We start from the raw sequence: 18376 nt of genomic DNA, 5'->3' as shown, positions 1-18376 counted from the left end.
TATGTGGAGAAGCCAAATTATATTATTCCACTAACATTTCTTTTTACTCTTATCTTTAAAATGAGTAGATATTGGGGCGCCTGGGTGGCTCAGTCAGTTAAGCATCCGACTTCAGCTCAGGTCATGATCTCGCGGTCCATGAGTTCAAGCCCCGCATCGGGCTCTGTGCTGACAGCTCAGAGCCTGGAGCCTGTTTCAGATTCTGTGTCTCCCTCTTTCTCTGACCCTCCCCTGTTCATGCTCTCTCTCTCTCTGTCTCAAAAATAAATAAACGTTAAAAAAATTAAAAAAATAAAATAAAGTAAAATGAGTAGATATCTATTTTGCCTTCCAAGGTTAGCATAACCTTCTTTGCATTTTAGTCTCAGAAGTCTGTAATCCAGGGTCCTCTTTGGCTTTTATTAAGTGTTCATTCTCCATCTCTGCCTTAGGACCCTTTCTGTTCCTAATTTGATGGCATTTGAACTTTGTCCTTCTCCTTCTTGCTATTTTTCTTCTTTGCTTGCTTTTACTTTGTAAGTTTTGTGCCCTCAGGACTTAGTTTTTATTACTGTAACCAACTACTGTCTTTCAATTTTTAGCTGTTATCAGTAATGGCCACTGCCCACAAATACTGACATGATGGAACTATTTGCTTAAACGTTCTCGTTTTCTAAGCCTATAAAAAGCAGTAATATATGGAGGAAACTTAACCAATCACACTGTTTTTATTTACCAATGTTAATTACCAAGATGACCAAACAGAATGGTTTCTTCAGGTGTTTCTCAGAATTTGGCAACAATTTGCTCCAAAATTATATAAATCTAACACAATAAAATGACATGTTTTCACTAGTCACTGCAATCTTAAATAACTGACCATACCTAATGATTTCATTCATCACAGATATTTTAGTTTGGTTTCAATCACACAATGAATACTCTTAGTGTTTTAAATGAAAGTATCTCTCTGCCAATAGTATTTCAAAAAGTCATTTTGGAATTTTAGACCTTAGAGATGAATAAGACCTTGGATAAGTAATTCAACCAAGTCATTTTACACATGAGGTGACTGAGGGTTTATATGACTGGCTAGTAACTCTGGGCAGCTGGCTGGGTGACTACAACCTTGTCTCTTTTCACTTTATTAGGTTGCCTTTAGAAAAATAAACTGAATTAAAGAGATTTTAGAGATCATCTAATTCAACCCCATCATTTTATAGATGCAAAAACTTAGGCAGAATGTGGTTAAAAAAAGCATCTTATACAATATCTGGTGCATAGTAGATATTCAATAAACATTAAGTTCTGTTTTGGCTTAGGAATCCAGATGTCTTTTTTTTTTTTAATTTTTTTTTCCAACGTTTATTTATTTTTGGGACAGAGAGAGACAGAGCATGAACGGGGGAGGGGCAGAGAGAGAGGGAGACACAGAATCGGAAACAGGCTCCAGGCTCTGAGCTGTCAGCACAGAGCCTGATGCGGGGCTCGAACTCACGGACCGCGAGATCGTGACCTGGCTGAAGTCGGACGCTTAACCGACTGCGCCACCCAGGCGCCCCATGGAATCCAGATGTTCTAACACCAGTTAGGAACCCAGATGTTCTAACACCTACCTAACCGCTGTTGTACACTTTTATTCTGAATAAAAACCCCAACTGAGGTTTGAATAGGATCTTACATAAGCAGTGTTTATTTTATAAGGTAAGTATTTAAGAACAATTTATTCTGAACCTTAGGGTATATAACAAATAGTATTTTTTACTATTTTATTCACTGAGTATATTAAAATTATTTTAAAAGATTACTTACTAAAATATGAGTTAAGAATTTCTTAATAATTGGGCAGAATATTAATAAATATTTGAGCTTTCCAAAATACACTTTTCACAAAGAAGGGACTTGAGGAAAAACAGTATGTCTCTTCCAAAACAGTTCTATCTTTTTGCCTGTCCATCATACATGTCTCAGACCAATGTGAAATAAGAAAACACAGAGCACTGGTTAAGGAATCGTAAGATATATATTCTAGTTAGCCCTAGTTCTGCCACTTCCTAATGGATGACCATGGGTGGGTTTCTACATCTGTAAGGTGGCCATAAATAAGCTCAACCTCATGGGACTGTTCTAGGTATCAAATAAACGTATCTATCTATCTATCTATCTATCTATCTATCTATCTATCTATCTATCTAATCTATCAAGCCTTACATATACAAAATATCACTTGGAATAGTGGGGAAAAAAACAAAACTAGAGGATTCAGAAAATCTGGGTTCTGGGTCACCTCATTGCTATCTTGCCATGACATACTGACCAACTCATTTATTATTTTTTTTAATCTGCAAGATGCAAGGGTTGAACTAGATCAGTGGCTCAAGGACCAGTTTGGAGAGAAGGAAGTGAGGCAAAGCAGCTCTGCTTTCACTGATTTTCTTAGGTTTTCAAATATATCATTTGAAGAATGGGTTTTACCAAAACAAAAGTTTGACAATTTTATCTCATTTCCTTGCTGTGTGTTCACAACAAGAAATGAAATAAGAAGTAAACTGTCAGAAATTTTTTTTTTTACCTTGCATCCTTCACACGCATGAACTCCATAGTGAAACCCAGAAGCTTTATCTCCACAGACACGGCATTCAATTGCCATGAGGGAGTTGGAAGGCTCTTCATGAGGCTTACTGTACAGCTGAGTCTTTTCAGAATAATAAGGTGGGGATGCAGGCTCCACTTTGATTGCACCTGTGTACAGAAAAATGTGAGCAGATAATTATCACATGACAAACTGCTAAAAAGGCACTATGGCGAGTCTCCCTTATTGCCATGTTTATTATTTAAGCGTAGAAACATTATGGAACATGAAAACACAGGAAAAAGTAGGCTTTGTAACCACAGGCAAGTCACAACACCTCTGAGTTTCACCTGTAAAAATAAAATGGGGAAGGGTATTAGGTCTGTGGTTCTATGACCCTTCAACACCTGGTAGTACTAAAGCTCTGACAGACACCACATAGTATCTGAGACCATTAAGGTTATTTTGTTACATAATGTGCTGTATTTGGCATTCATCACAATATTAAATTATACATTTTATTTATTTTAAAAAATTTAATGTTTATTCATGAGAGAGAAGGAGACAGAGTGTAAGCAGGGGAGGGTCAGAGGGAGGGGGAGACACAGACTCTGAAGCAGGCTCCAGGCTCTGCGCTGTCAGCACAGAGCTCCATGTGGGGCTTGAACCCATGAACTGTAGGTTCATGACCTGAGCCCAAGTCAGACGCTTAACCCCCTGAGCTGCCCAGCTGCTCCTATATTTTTATTTAAATATTGCATTTAGGAAGTATTTTTAAACCACTCTTGTCAAACACAGAAGCAACCAATGCTGTGGAAAAGGTACTGGAACGCCCAGCTTGAAGGTACATGAAAAATAAGAGACCAGGTTTTCCAACAATATTGTGTTAGAAAAGGTGGTTTGTAAAATAATTTTTGATAGAGAGTGAGAGAACCCATGGCAAGTAAGCACTACCTTTCTGCTGGGTAGGATCAGGCCTATTAAATTTCCATATTAGGCTCTAACTGAAAACCATGCAAATATAACGAAGTATATTATTTATCTTTTTGAAAAAAACTAGAAATACAGGAAGTTCTTATTGTCAAGTAATGGTTGCCAATTACACGGAGGTGGCTTTGGAAAACGAGCATATCAGCACATGAAGATAAAATCAAGGAAATAGCATCACAGAAATTCATTTTATCTTGAAAAGTGCAGTTTTGGTTTGTCTTGAGTCTGATGTTTTGACATGAATTTAGTTAATGGCAGGAAGATTTATCAAGAGACTACAATGGCGAAATTTAAATTTGTGCAGAGAAACAGGTTTCAGTGTAAGTTACTCAAACTGCAGAATTAGGAAAAATGGACAACTTTGCAATTTAGTGATCATAAGTTATATAAAGTAGCAAACTGTTACTTATTAACTTAAGCAGCCAAAAGAATTCAAAGTTTGGGTGATGGACTCTTAGCCTGAGATAAACCTGGCAATGTAATCATGCTGGAAAATGCTCCTACGAAGGAAAGAAACAAGAAATAAGGAAAGGAAAAGGGAAGGAAGGAGGGGAAAAAAGAATAATCTGGGGATTTACACACTACCTTTCTTTTTGGTATACTGTAAATACCTAACATTTCAGAGATAAATGGATGAATAAATGAATGGTATATATTTTCTATAGAGTTTTAGTCTCTGGAGCATTTATTCCAGTGTTGAGAGGTTAGAACGATTTTAGTCTTAGCCATCTGAAAAGTGAAAATAAACATCATACTTTGGTACTCTTGGAGCTTCAGGTCATACTTATAATCAGCAACCATTGGGTCTGCTCTTGCGAATGGAAGGTCTTCATAGTGTGGAGTGGAAATGCTGGAGAAATCCACAGTGGTGAAGGGCTTGATGTCAAAAGAATGAGAGTGGTCATCCATTACGGAGAGATCCACGGAGCTGATTCCAAAGTTGGTGGGCCAAAATGGCATCTCTGTGTCAACCATGGTAATTTCTGAAATGGAAAGAAGAACAGCTATGGAGTTAGTCCTGAAGAGCAGAGCAATCTTCTAAAAAGATACACAGGAAGGGAACTTAAAGGTTCTTTGGTTCAGTGATCTCATCCAGGTTACCGTAATGAGAGAAGAACACATAACCACCTTCTGAGTGCTGTCCAGGCTGTTTTACTAAAGGAAAGAAGCCATCCCTTACCAGGATATCACTCACAGTAGAGAACCCTAGAATAGTATCAATGTGCTCAGCGTGCCCATGTGAATGTCCCACAAACAGTCCTGCTCTCGTTATCTCCTGAAGAAGATCATCAAATCAAGTATGCTAATGATTTTTATTATTTATTAATTTTTTTGTTAATGATTTTTTAAAAGGCATAAAGTTCTGGGACAGTTTTACTTTCTCGAAGTTAGAGATCCTAAATATTTTTCTCTTCAGGATAAAAATTTTGCTCCCCTATTTGTGTTTATAATGGTCTTGTGTGACAGAAAATTTGGCACATTAAATTTAGGTAAAAATTTATTCCTTAACTGCATTGTAAGAATAATTTCATTCTTAAACTTTTCTTTTTTAATTTTAGAGAAGAAAGGAGAGTGCACAGGCAGAGGAGAGGGGCTGAGGGAGAGAGAATCTCAAGCAGACTCTGTGCTCAGTGTGAAGCCTGAGACATGGCTCAATCCCATGACCCTGGGATCATGACTTGAGCTAAAATCAAGAACTGGACACTCAACCAACTGGGCCACTTAGGTGCCTCAAGAATAATTTTATTCTTTTAATTTTTTTTAATGATTATTTATTTTTGAGAGAGAGACAGAGAGACAGAGTATAAGCAGGAAGGGGCAGAGAGAGAGGGAGACACGGACTCTGAAGCAGGCTCCAGGCTCTGAGCTGTCAGCACAGAGTCCGAAGTGGGGCTCGAACTCACGAACTGCGAGATCATGACCTGAGCCAAAGTCGGACGCTCAACCAACTGAGCCATGCAGGCGCCCCAAGAATAATTTTATTCTTAAAGTTAATTCAAAAATGAATCTTTTTAAGAAGGGAAGATCCCTCTATGAGAACTTCCTCAAATATTTATCTTTTCTGTGCATACAGTTTTCCTTAAAGAGGAGAAAGTGTTCTTCATATTGAGAATGGAAAGGTTAGAGCTATGTGGAAACATATCTGATTATAAATGAGTGAATGTCAAAATGAGAATCTAGCCCAGCATTAATTTTAAACCACCCTCAAACCAAAACCACAGCAAAACAAAAACAGAAACAAGAAAACATATAAAAGACAAAGGTATGGATTCTAAGACAGCAAAATAACTTGTTTCATCAATTGCCTGCTGAGGATGATACATGCCACCTACATTTTTCAAAATATGATTTGCGGCCACAGTGAGTGAAATCCCTGAGGGATTTTAGTTCTTAGTATTTAATGTGGACTTGTGAGGCACCAGAGTGTGTGGACTTTAAACCTTTATGTGGTAGGAACCTCTCTGGGTATTTATTTATGTAGATATTCAGACATGTGAACCCAAATGGTACCTAATGGGCCCTTGGTTGTCCTGAAACCAGTTTGCTCTTCAAAGTGGTGCCAAAAAAGGCAGTCACTGAGTATTTTAACTGGTAACTTTTTGGTCAAAAACACTAGTGAAAAGCTGTGTGAACTTGGGACCGCTGACATTGGAGACAAAGAAATGAACTAACTGTTCACAAACCCGAGAGCTCCTGAAATCACAGGCTTATGTGTCTTATTTGTAGTCATATCTCTATCACCTAGCAATGGGTCTGGCTCATACTAGGTGCTCATATTAAATACCAAATGAATTGATGAGGTGGCTGTGTGATGAGGCGGCTGTGAAATTTTAGCAGAACAAGGCAGGGAAGGGGGAGAAGTGAACTAATATTTATTGAAGTACTTCACATATACCAGACACATTCTATCTCTGATTCCATGTAACCCAAGATCTTATCCCCACTTTATAGACTAACCAGGATCAGAGAAGTAAAGTGACTTTCCCAGTGTCCAATAGATGGTAAACAGAGGATTCAAACTCAAGATGGACCCAGGATCCTATTCTGTATATAATCTCTTCATTCTCTCATTGATGAAAACAGTTTATGGAGGAAGGGCTACTCTCCTAGGGGTATCTGTCAGGGGGCCTCTTGGTTTTTTTCCCAGCAAGCAGGGAGCTAAGGAATTTACTCTCAAAGGCTGACTCTTGCATGAGGTTAAAGATTCCAGCTGCGGTCTTCATGAGGAAAACAAAGTGCCTTGAAAACACAAATAAGGAGACTGTCCTATGAATGTGCTTCAGTGGTTCCAAGAGGACTCATTAGGCACCGTGTGGGTTCACATGTCTGAATATCTACATAAATAAGTACCCAAACAACCCTGTTATCTGAGTCACAGTATAAACACTACACAAGAAGAGGAATGTGTATTGGTGATAGCTTAAAGGTCATGCTGGGTCTCAATGACATCCAGAAAAACATTTATGCTCTAAATGACAAGGGCACCCATCAAACTGTGCCCTCTGTTTCACAATTCATTTAAACCTAACTAACCCAGGTCACTCCACTTACTTTGCCCTTCTCAGCAAGCTTATTTTACATTTCTCTATCTCCTTTTCTGGGTATAACTTACTTTCCTATCAAAATATACCTCTTTTGTCTCAATTTTAATATCCATGAAAGTGGGTTTATCAACTATTTCTCATGTCTGCTGCAAAGTTCATCTGCAAACAAAATAAAGGTTGACTGAGTTAGAGGCAGTGTATAAGCATCTATATGAATACTGGGAAATAAAAATAAGGATGCAAAAAAAAATCTATGTTGCAAGAATAATTGGTTGCTATGACTTCAATAACGCCCTGTCAACCAAAGCCATGCTTCTTAACACAGGAATCATACTCCAAGGGGTCACTTAATTTATTGAAAAATTTGGGGGAAAATTTTAATGTTAAAATAGACATTTATGTATAAACAAATAGAATGAAAAATTCATGTGATTTTAAAGATGTAATATCTAACTTAAAAATTGGTACCTGTAGTACATTTCATGGCCAAAAGAATGCCGTTTTTAAAAAAATAGCTTTGGGGCACCTGGACGGCACAGTTGGTTAAGTGATTAAGCCTCCCACTCTTGATTTTGGCTCAGGTCATGACCTCACATGAGATCAAGCCCTGAATCTGTCAGCGTAGAGCCTGCTTAGGATTCTCTTTCTCCCTCTCTCTCTCTCTCTCTGCCCCTCCCCTGCTTGCTTGCTCTCTCTCAAAATAAATAAATAAATAAACATTAAAAAATAAAAATAGCCTTTATTTTTATTTATTTTTTATTTTTTAGAGAAGAGAGTGTGGGCATGCGAATGGGGGTGGGGGTGTGGGTGGGGGAGGAGCAGAGGGAGAGTGAGAGAATTTTAAGCAGGCTCTTTGCTCAGCATGGAGCTAGATACGAGGCTTGATCCCATGACCCTGGGATCATGACCTGAGCTAAAATCAAGAGTTGGATGCTCAACTGACTGAGCCACCCAAGTGCCCCCAAAATAGCCTTTATTTTTAAAATCAGTTTTTAGGGGCGCCTGGGTGGCGCAGTCGGTTAAGTGTCCGACTTCAGCCAGGTCACGATCTCGCGGTCCGTGAGTTCGAGCCCCGCGTCGGGCTCTGGGCTGATGGCTCGGAGCCTGGAGCCTGCTTCCGATTCTGTGTCTCCCTCTCTCTCTGCCCCTCCCCCGTTCATGCTGTGTCTCTCTCTGTCTCAAAAATAAATAAACGTTAAAAAAAAAAAATTTAAAATCAGTTTTAGGTTTACTTAAAAGTTGAGCAGAAAATACAGAGTTCCCATATACTTTTATTCCCCTCCTCACTTTCCCTGACCCCTGAAACACACACAATTTCCCCTATTATTAACTTGCATTTCCCTTGTTATTAACACATGGCAGTAGTGTGGTATGCTTGTCACAAAATTGATGAGCCAAAACTGACACATTATTATCAACTAAAGTCCATAGTTTGCATTCCAGTTCATTCTTTGTGTTGTACATTCTGCTATTTTGACAAATGCATAATGCCATGTATCCATCATCACAGAAGCACACTGAATAGCTTCACTGCCCTAAACATTCCTTATGCTCCACCTCATCATCCCTCCCTTTTCCCACTCCCCCTGCCCCACCCCAGAATGCTACACTTTTTCTGTCCTCTCCTAGTAAGGGCATATTAGTTGAAATGCAGGAGAAGTTCTGACCTTCATACATTGTATTTAATAAGTTAAATGTCTAACATGGCATTCAAGGCTCCTCCCCCCACCCCGACAGAGTCCTAACTTACTTATTTTCCACTAGTGATCCCAAACCCCATTTCCATTCTTGGCATACTCTCTACTTAGGCATATCACATTATTTGTGCAGGTTAAACATGCTGCACATTTCCTAGTCTGCTCATCTTTGTTCATGCCAAGGCTGCTGTATTTTCTTCCTATCCCCCATCACTACAAGTCACAATCCCTCTGTCTTTCCCACATGGGAATTCCCATAGTATCCAAATGCTACATTTTTCAGGAAGCCTCCCATGAAGTCTCCAACTTAAAAATTCTTTGCGTCCCTACAGCTCTTGTACCTCCTTTTTAATTCTGATATAATTATTTGGATAAATATCTCTGCTATCAGATTTCAAGTTTTTTTTTTAAAGTTTATTTATTTATTTTGAGAGAGAGAAAGAGCGTGCATGCACATGGGAGTCGGGGAGGGGCAGAGAGAGGCAGAGAGAGAGAATCCCAAGTGGGCTCCACACTATCAGTGAGGAGCTGGATGTAGGGATCGAACTCACGAACCTTGAGATCATGACCTGAGCTGAAACCAAGAGTCGGATGCTTAACTGTCTGAGCCATCCAGGAGCCCCTCAGATTTCAACTTCTAAATGGACGGTGTCTTATTTTTCTGTTTTCTCTTTACACCTTATGCACAGTTGTTGCTCACTAAATGTCTGCCAACTGAATGATATCTTATAGAGAAGAGTAGAATGAGGATTCACTTTTCTGTGAAAATAGAAAAAAAGTAGGGGTGCCTGGGTGGCTCAGACAGTAGAACATGTGACTCTTGATTTTGGGGTTGTGAGTTTGAGCCCCATGTTGGGTGTAGGGATTACTTAAAAAATAAATAAAAATTACAATTAAAAATGCATAAAAATGTTTAAAAAATAAAAGAAGAGGGAAAGAATGAAGATACTCTCTCAATGCTGTAATTTTGCTAACACTTGGGTTCCCCTAGAAAAGATGTTAATCTTCAATATTATAAGTAAAATACAATTTAAGCTGTAACCTCTCCCCTCAACAAAGTATACTGCATTCAGTTTTTCTCTTGATAATTGCAGAAACAAGATTAGGGTCCTACAAATTCTCCCCCCACCCCATATGAAAGACAACATAAGAAAGAAAAACACCTTGCCTCTTCATCTCTACAAAAACATATTAACTCAAATACATATTTTCCTTTTCTCCTTTCACTTCTCTCTGTCCTTTTATTTTGGGACATACTGACCTAAACAGTATTACTCTATGGACTATAGTAACTGGGAGGCATAGTGGTTTCCTAGACATTTTATTTTATTTTGACTTAGGGATGGGTCCAGGGAGCCTGCTTCTAATTTTGTCTCTAGAAAACATAAGCTACTGTTTCTGCCAAGCTGTAAGTCGAGTAGGTGTTTTTTGTTACTCTGTGCAATTACCCATGAAAGAACAAATGAACAAAATATTTTCATGAGCAACAGCCCTTCTCAGGGATAAGTGTCTTAACTTTCCAGCTGGGTGACAGGAGTGGGTTGCATCAGCGTTTATCCATCAATTTCACAATCTTAAGTGTGTTTCAAGCAAAAGTCTTTAGGCAGACATTGTAAGCAAGGACATGAATTTGTGCCATTTATTTAAACCTTCAAACTTGGCTTTATGCTCTATTATAGTCAATGAGCAGACTGTGCACAATACTCCAAAGTATAATGTATTTCAAACAAAAATACAACCAGTATCATGCCAAAATAAAGTAACCTCTCTACATGGAAATGTATCATTATTTGGGAATATGGAAGTGGCCAGAAAAGGTGATAATGTATTAAATCAAGCACCAGAACTATGTGGTTTACCTTTGGGGTTTTACGCTGTCCCCTAAGAAAAACTTCTATTGGAATTTCTGGAGAAACACTGCATCTCCTTAATACATTAGCTAATTACATTAGCTAATACTAACAGAATGCTAAATCTTTCCTAAGTATTGTGCCAAATACAACACTTGGACCATGTTTATTTAATCCTCACAACAACCCCACGAGGCAGGTACACTCATAATTCTCTCTAGAAAAGGGGAAAGTGAGACATGGAAGTATCTAACTTGCTGGAGAACACACAGTTACTAAGTAGTAAAGGTGGATAATGAACCCAGATGGTTGAAAATGCCACAGCCTGCACACTTCACCTTCTAAACTTTTTTTCCTTAACTTTCTAAACTGGTTAGAAAAACAAATTCTCTTTCTGATCCTACTGTTCTATCCTCAACAACAATTAATTTCCACAAGCCTTCAGTGAACACCTAGGATGTGCCAGTACAGAGGGTTGGGGATATACTATCCCCTATTTATTATCAAATAAAACTTAACTTTAGAGAAAGGTGTTGTGCTTGCTTGGGCAGCACATATACTAAAAAAGAGAAAGACTTCCATAGATTCTCTAAAATTCAGTAGCCTTGTTGGAGGTGACCTTAAAGAGACATTTAAGTCACTAATTTTTTTCAATCTCTTCTAATATAGTACTCAGCAGGATGGCTCCGGCTTATTTATCCAGCCCCTCCCATTGGTTCATGCAAATCATTCTGCGGTGTAAACTGACCTGGGAAGTTTCTAATTTAAGTCTTCTCCCATTATGATAGCTGATACCCAGAGACAAAAATCATCTTGAAATATTAGAGTGGAAAAGGCCTCTGAGATACTCAAAGTCCCTCATTTGACAGATCAGGACAATGAGAGAAAGTGATTTGCCCACAGCACATAGCACATAGCTGACCATGTGAGAATCCAGGTTTTCTGCCTCCTACCCTAGTGTTCTCTACACCACATTACAAAGGTGTTAACTATATGTGAATATGTTGAAAATGGGGCTTTTTTTTTTAAATTTTTTTTTCAACGTTTATTTATTTTTGGGAGAGAGACAGAGCATGAACAGGGGAGGGGCAGAGAGAGAGGGAGACACAGAATCGGAAACAGGCTCCAGGCTCTGAGCCATCAGCCCAGAGCCTGATGCGGGGCTCGAACTCACGGACCGCGAGATCGTGACCTGGCTGAAGTCGGACGCTTAACCGACTGCACCACCCAGGCGTCCCGAAAATGGGGCTTTTTAAGGATTGTCCCAATTTTCACAGATCCAGATTTTTGGGGGTCTTTATATATAGGAACAACATCAAATTTATGAAGGCAAGAAGTCTCATGCAACTGGATGGCAAATTAGAGTAAAATCATCTGTAACGGAATTTGTTCCTAACAAAAATTAATAAACTCTGAATTCATCAAAAGGTTTAGGGAATAATTTAATAGAGTGAGCACAGATCAGTCCAAGTTTTTACATAAAAAATACAAGCACACATAAGTTACTTATTTATTTTTTGCAGGCTGTCGTTCTGAACATTAACAATGGAGGTAAATGAGCCAGTTATGTGAGATGCCCTGGGCTTCAATCTTGACCTATTGCTGGGTCAGTTTTGTGTCTCTTTATCCCTAATTAACCCATCTATAAAAGAATATTGCCTACCTCTTGGAGTTGTTACAAAGATTAAATTAGCAACTATGTGTAAAGCACCTAACATAGGGCCAGACAGTAAGTTCTCAATAAACATAATTATTAGTAGTAGCAGTCATTCTTATACATATCAGGAACCACAGTACTAGAATCATGTAAAAGGTGGGCTCATGGCCTCCAAAGCTACCACTAGGGGACAGGAAGAGGAAGAAACACTAGCAGAGTCCTATTGTTCAAACAGGACTACGCCTTCAACAGATGTCCTGTTTTAAAGACCTCTGGAAAAGGAGTCCACAGCTTCTCAGTTACTCATTCCAATGCTTAATTGCTCTTTTGTAGCCAGGAAAGTCTAGGTCTTACCTGGCATTTCTCCAACTGTGTTATACATATGTTAATGATGTTCCTTTTAAAATAATTAAAAAGAAAAATTCGGTAAGCAAATAAATTTCGGAAATGCTAGGTCATGCAAGGTTAAACAGGTTTATGCAGAACTTCTTAAGGCTCATATGCTAATAATTCATAAGAACGTACAAAGGAGAAGAAAGGCACAGTATGCAACATCTGAGGAGCCTCACATTTGATGGAATAGTTTGGGAAGTGATGGTGTAACCTATGTTGGAGTTTGTAACTCCCCCCCCCCCCCCCCCCCCCCGTTTCTAAACACACATAGTTACCATTCTCTGCATATTTGTACTTGTACTTGAAAACTGTTATCAAGCTGTCCCTCAAGTTTTCTTTAACTTTAGAGTAACCAAGGGCAAGGATTTACTTTGGCTAAAACAATAAAATCCAGGGGTACCTGGGTGGCTCAGTTGGTTAAGCATCTAACAACTTTGGCTTAAGTCATGATCTTGTGGTTCGTGAGTTCAAGCCCTTCCTTGGGCTCTGTGTTGACAGCTCAGAGCCTGGACCCTGCTTTGGATTCTGTGTCTCGCTCTCTCTCTGCCTCTCCCCTCCTCACAGTCTGTCTGTCTCTTTCAAAAAAAAAAAACATTAAAAAAATTTTAAAAACAAACAAAAACAAAAAACAAGGAACAACAATACCCAAGAGAGAAAGGACTTCTTAGTTAAGCCACGCAGAAAGGAATCACTAAAAAGACTAATGCTCCGCGCGCCTGGGTGGCTCAGTTGGTTAAGTGACTGACTCTTGATTTTAGCTCAGGTCATGATCTCACAGTTTGTGGGTTTAAGCCCTGTGTCAGTCTCTGTGCTGATAACGTGGAGCCTGCTTGGGATTCTCTCTCTCTCTCTCTCTCTCTCTCTCTCTCTCTCTCTCTCTCTCAGCCCTTCTCTCTCTCATTCAAAATAAACTTAAAAAGAAAATAAAAAGACTAATGCTCTTTTTTATAGACACCATCCTAAAAGCTACCAGACAGAAAAAAAATTCCCATATAAAGGATCAGGAACCAGAATGATAGTGAACTGCTGAGCACAATACTGGAAGCCAGAAAATCAACAGAGCAAAGTCTTCAAAATTCAAAGAAAAAATTATTTCCAACTTGGAATTTTATACATTTTCAGAAATATCAGTCCTCAAAACAAGTCACCCCCCCCCCCCATGTACTCTTTCTAGTTCCACACCACAACAAAAAGAAAATATGGGATCCAGGAAACAAAGGCCCTAAATACCAGAGACGAGTGAAAGGGAAGACCACAGGACAATAGTTCTCAAGCAGCCTGGAGGGAAGAGAACAGGAAAGTGAAGAAAGCCATGTGACATCACCCAGGAAATCAGAATCCCTGATATATATGACCATTTAGAGTTCTTATTACTGTCAGAGAGTTTGAGAGTACCTAACATGTGGAAAAGGAACAGCAAAAATGAGCAAAAAGTTTCTAGTTAAAAAAAAAGTTAACTTCAGAAAAATAAACAGCTCTTCAGGATCTGAAACAATTGTAGTATACCGTGCCTGGTTCAACTGGAAGCAGTATTTCCAAAGCTAAGATGATGCAGACACGGACAACTGATTTCACTTACAATTACAAATAGCTGCATCATGAAGATGGGGGGGGGGGGTCATGATTGGGGGGAAGAAGTTTGTGTTTTGGGAAAAGGGGTGTGGTGATAAAGGGCTAACCTCTTATCTTCCATTGTAGGAAGTCAGTGGGTAATGAATACAATTTTTAAAATTAGCAGCATAAGCATGTTATTTTAAAGACATAGAGGTAAGTTCCAGGAGAAATGTTTAAAAGAAGTAAAATTTACTTCTGAGGAATAGGAACTGGGTGTGAGACTGAGGGTCACTGTTCTTCATGAGAAGCTTTATCCTGACTTTGAAAACTGGGTACAAGTATTACTTTCATATAAGTAAAAATTAAGTTAAATATCTTTTAATTGTAGTATCACTGAACAGAGGGAATAAATATACTCCTTGCCTATTTCTCAGTCTTCCTAAAAGGAATTATCATACAATAAAACCTGGAAAAGTAGAGAAAATTTTAATGTAGTATCAAGTAAAATAAAGGAAAATCATAAAATATTTTTTGTACTTGATCAATAGTTGACTGTCCTTCTGGCTCAAGCATTTAAAAAACAAATTCTATCAATTCATTTCTTTTCCTTCACTGGTATCACTGATTTTGATCAGTAAAGCAGGAAAAAATAAAATTTAATAATAGCTAATACTTCTGAAGTACTTACATGACAGGCACTGTACCTTAAAAGCATTATATATGTAATTTATAATTTATTAAATGTTTATGTGTAAAATTTATAAATGTATACATATATATATAATTTAAATCTATAAATAGTCCTATGCGTTATATAATACTATTATCACCACCCAACAGATTGAAAACATTAGACAGAAAGGGGTTAATTGCTTTGCCTGATGTCAACAGGTAATAGGTACTAGGGTCTGAATCCTGTTTTGGTTTCTCTGAACAGAGAACCTCTTATTTTGTACACCATGAATTAAAAGGATTAGAAATGGATTACCTGCTGTATCATTTGTTCCTTCAAAGTAAGAAAATTTATTTTCAAAAAAAAATGTATTTTAGAGAGAGAGAGAGTGTGTGTGTGTGTGCGTGCATGTGTGAGCGGAGGAAAGACAGAGGGAGGGAGGGAGGGAGGGAGGGAGGGAGGGAGGGAGAGAGGGAGAGAGGGAGAGAGAGAGAGAGAGAGAGAGAGAGAGAGAATCTTAAGCAGGCTCCATGCATAGAGCAGAGCTTGATGTGGGGCTCAATCCCACAACTCTAGAATCAGGACCTGAGCCAAAATCAAGAGTTGGACACTCAACTCAATGAACCACCCAGGTGCCCCAAGAAAATATATTTTCATTCTGTTCTCTACTTAGACTAAAACCCAAATGCAATGCTTCTGTGGTCTGGTTCCCCGTTGATACTCCCACTGGGAACCTTGGCAGAGGTTGAAGCATTCCAGTATGTAACCATATATGCACTTTTCTTTATAATGAGCCAGAAGGTCTCATAGCAAATTTTTACATTCAGATCAACAAAGCACTTTTCACCAGCTTTTAGACAAGGACACATTCACTTAAGTTTTTCAAGAGTTCATTTTCTCTTGCCTGGGCCACATCTTATTTATATAGCTTGCTTAATCCAATCCTGAGGTATCAAGAGACAGCAAAGATAACAGGATCATGCCTTCATCCGTGACCATCTTTTCTTCTGCTTCCTGAGCTGGAGATTCATGTCCTCGTTTTCATCATGGTCAAACTAACTCAAGCTTGGGTCTTTTACTAAAACTACCTTCACGTGTTTCTAAAGGGAGACTTACTAGTAATCTAATCAACAGTAAAGCTAAGTCTGTTGAACAGTTAGTTATTACTATGGTTTAGCTGAAATTCCTACTTTACTAAGCACGTATGAGCAGCAAGTGAAGGAACAATATGGAGGTCAGAAAAAAAAAATCGGAATGTTCTTTCCTGCTTGCTCCTTTGACACATTTTGGTTTTGGCTTTGTAGTGAGAAGGGAATGAAAATAGGAGAGAGGACACTGAGTGGAAAAGAAAAAATTAAGGGAATGGTTCAGGAGTTTGTTAACTACTCAGAAAGGAGGGACCACCAAAGATCTGCCAGAGTACTATTTCTCTTTGCTTTGTTCACCTCTCCAATCTTGTAAAGGGTCCTCCTGCAACCAGGAAAAGATAAGAGTTGTAGCGGTTTTAAATAATGCTTTACTACTGAAGCATCTCTAATAGCCTGAAATTATCAGAGTGGGAAGGCATTGTCTTACTTAGAGTTGTTTAGTCTGGCAAAATGATGTGATACACTATGCTTCTGTGTACTCTTGTTTTTAATTTACTGTGCCAAGCACCCTTAATGAGAAGACAATAGTCATAAGCTAAACAAACATGAGAACAAAAGTGTCAAAACAGATGTAGCCAGATTTCCAGTGGTTATGGGCTGATTTGCAGATTTTCACTAGCTATACTATATATTATCTCAAAAAATATTACAATGTGATATTAAAATAGCCATAGTAGTATATAGTAGTATATAATAGTATATAGTAAAATGTAACAGTAAAAATAGTAAATATTTTCATGTTTAAATACTCCTCCTGAGCTATTATAGCATTATTAAACATGTTCTATACGAAAGCATTTTACACAATTCAAAACTCATTCATGATTTTTAAAATCTCTTAACTAGGAAGAAAAGGTAACTTCATTAATCTGATAAAGAACATCTGTAAACAACAAACAAACAAAAACCTAAAGTAGCCATCATACTTGATGGTGAAATATGTAAAGTTTTCCTTTGAGATCAGGAATGAGATAAGCACACTAGCTATCACTGCTTCTATTCAACAGTGTACTGGAAATCCTATCCAATGAAACGGGAAAAAAACAACAGCAAGGATTAGACAAGAAAAAAAAAACTAACATTACTCACAGATGACATGATTGTGTGTATAAAAAAGTTAAACCATTACAGTTAATAGGAGAATTTAGAAAAGTTGCTGGATATAAAGTCAATCAATATTCAAAAATGAACTGTATTTTTATAAGCCAGCAACAAATGGAAAATGACATTTTAAAATGATTTTTACAATAACATCAAAAACATCAAATACCTAGGGGGAAAAATCTAGCAAAATATGTGTAAGACTGCTATAATCAAAACTCAAGACTATTATTTAAAAAAAAGTATCTAAATAAATGAAAGGATATACTGTGTTCAGAGACTGGAATATTCAATATTATAAAGCTGTCAATTCTCTCCATATTTATCTAGAGTCAGAAAAAATTTTTATAATGTTTATTATTTTTGAGATTGAGCGAGACAGAGAGACAGAGAGACAGAGAGACAGAGAGCGAGGGCACAAACAGGGGAGGGACAGAGTGAGACAGGGAGACACAGAATCTGAAGCAGGCTCCAGGCTCTGAGTTATCAGCTTAGAGCCTGATGCAGGGCTCTAACCCATGAACCGTGAGATCATGACCTGAGCCGAAGTTGGACGCTTAACCAACAGAGCCACCAAGGCACCCCTAGATTCAGAAGAATTCTAATCAAAATATTAGCATTTTGGTGTAGAAACTGACATGTTTAGTCTAAAATTTATATGGAAATTCAAAGAGCCAAGAATAGCCAAGGTAATCTTGAAGAAAAGAACAGTGCTGGAGTATTTTACTACCAAATATTAAACCCAATTATAAAACTACAGTAAATTAAGATAATACATTAATTGGCACAAAAAGAAAAATAGACCAATGCAACAGGAGAGCAAGTCCACAATCAATCCCACATGTATATGGTCACTTAGGTTATGACCAAAATGTTACTGCAGTGTAGTGGGGAAAAGGAACATGTTGTCAATAAATGAAGTCAACTGTATATCCATATGGAAAAAAGTGAATCACCCCCTACCTTACAACATATGCAAAAATCAATTCCATGTGGATTGCAGATCTAAATGTGAAATATAAAACAAAAGTTTTTAAAACAAAAACTCAAGTAACACTTCATCAACCTTGGAGTAGGCAAAAATTTCTTTGACAGGATATAAAAAGCACTGATTATAAAAGAAAAATTAGATAATCGATTATATTTAAGATTAAAACTTCTTATTAAGCAAATGAAAAAGCAACACATGGAAGAAGATATCTGCAATAGGTATATTT

The 18376-nt window shown here is 38.0% G+C and overlaps 1 protein-coding gene across 5 annotated transcripts in view; it reads right to left on the bottom strand.

The window, feature by feature from the left end:
- Window positions 1–18376, bottom strand: part of PPARG (peroxisome proliferator activated receptor gamma) — a 135472-nt gene that overhangs the window by 46239 nt on the left and 70857 nt on the right. For all 5 annotated transcript variants that reach the window (XM_006928991.4, XM_011280216.3, XM_019825091.3 and 2 more), the window contains 2 exons: window positions 4297–4524; window positions 2552–2721 (listed from right to left, as the gene is read on the bottom strand). In XM_006928991.4, the coding sequence (XP_006929053.1) occupies window positions 2552–2721; window positions 4297–4516 (390 nt within the window). In that variant the 5' untranslated portion in view covers window positions 4517–4524. The remainder of the gene's footprint in view (window positions 1–2551; window positions 2722–4296; window positions 4525–18376) is intronic.

The sequence above is a fragment of the Felis catus genome, chromosome A2, assembly GCF_018350175.1.
Source record: "Felis catus isolate Fca126 chromosome A2, F.catus_Fca126_mat1.0, whole genome shotgun sequence".
In the NCBI taxonomy this organism is placed as follows: Eukaryota; Metazoa; Chordata; class Mammalia; order Carnivora; family Felidae; genus Felis; species Felis catus.
Note: the sequence above shows the minus strand (reverse complement) of the source record. Positions and strands in the feature narration are given on the sequence as shown.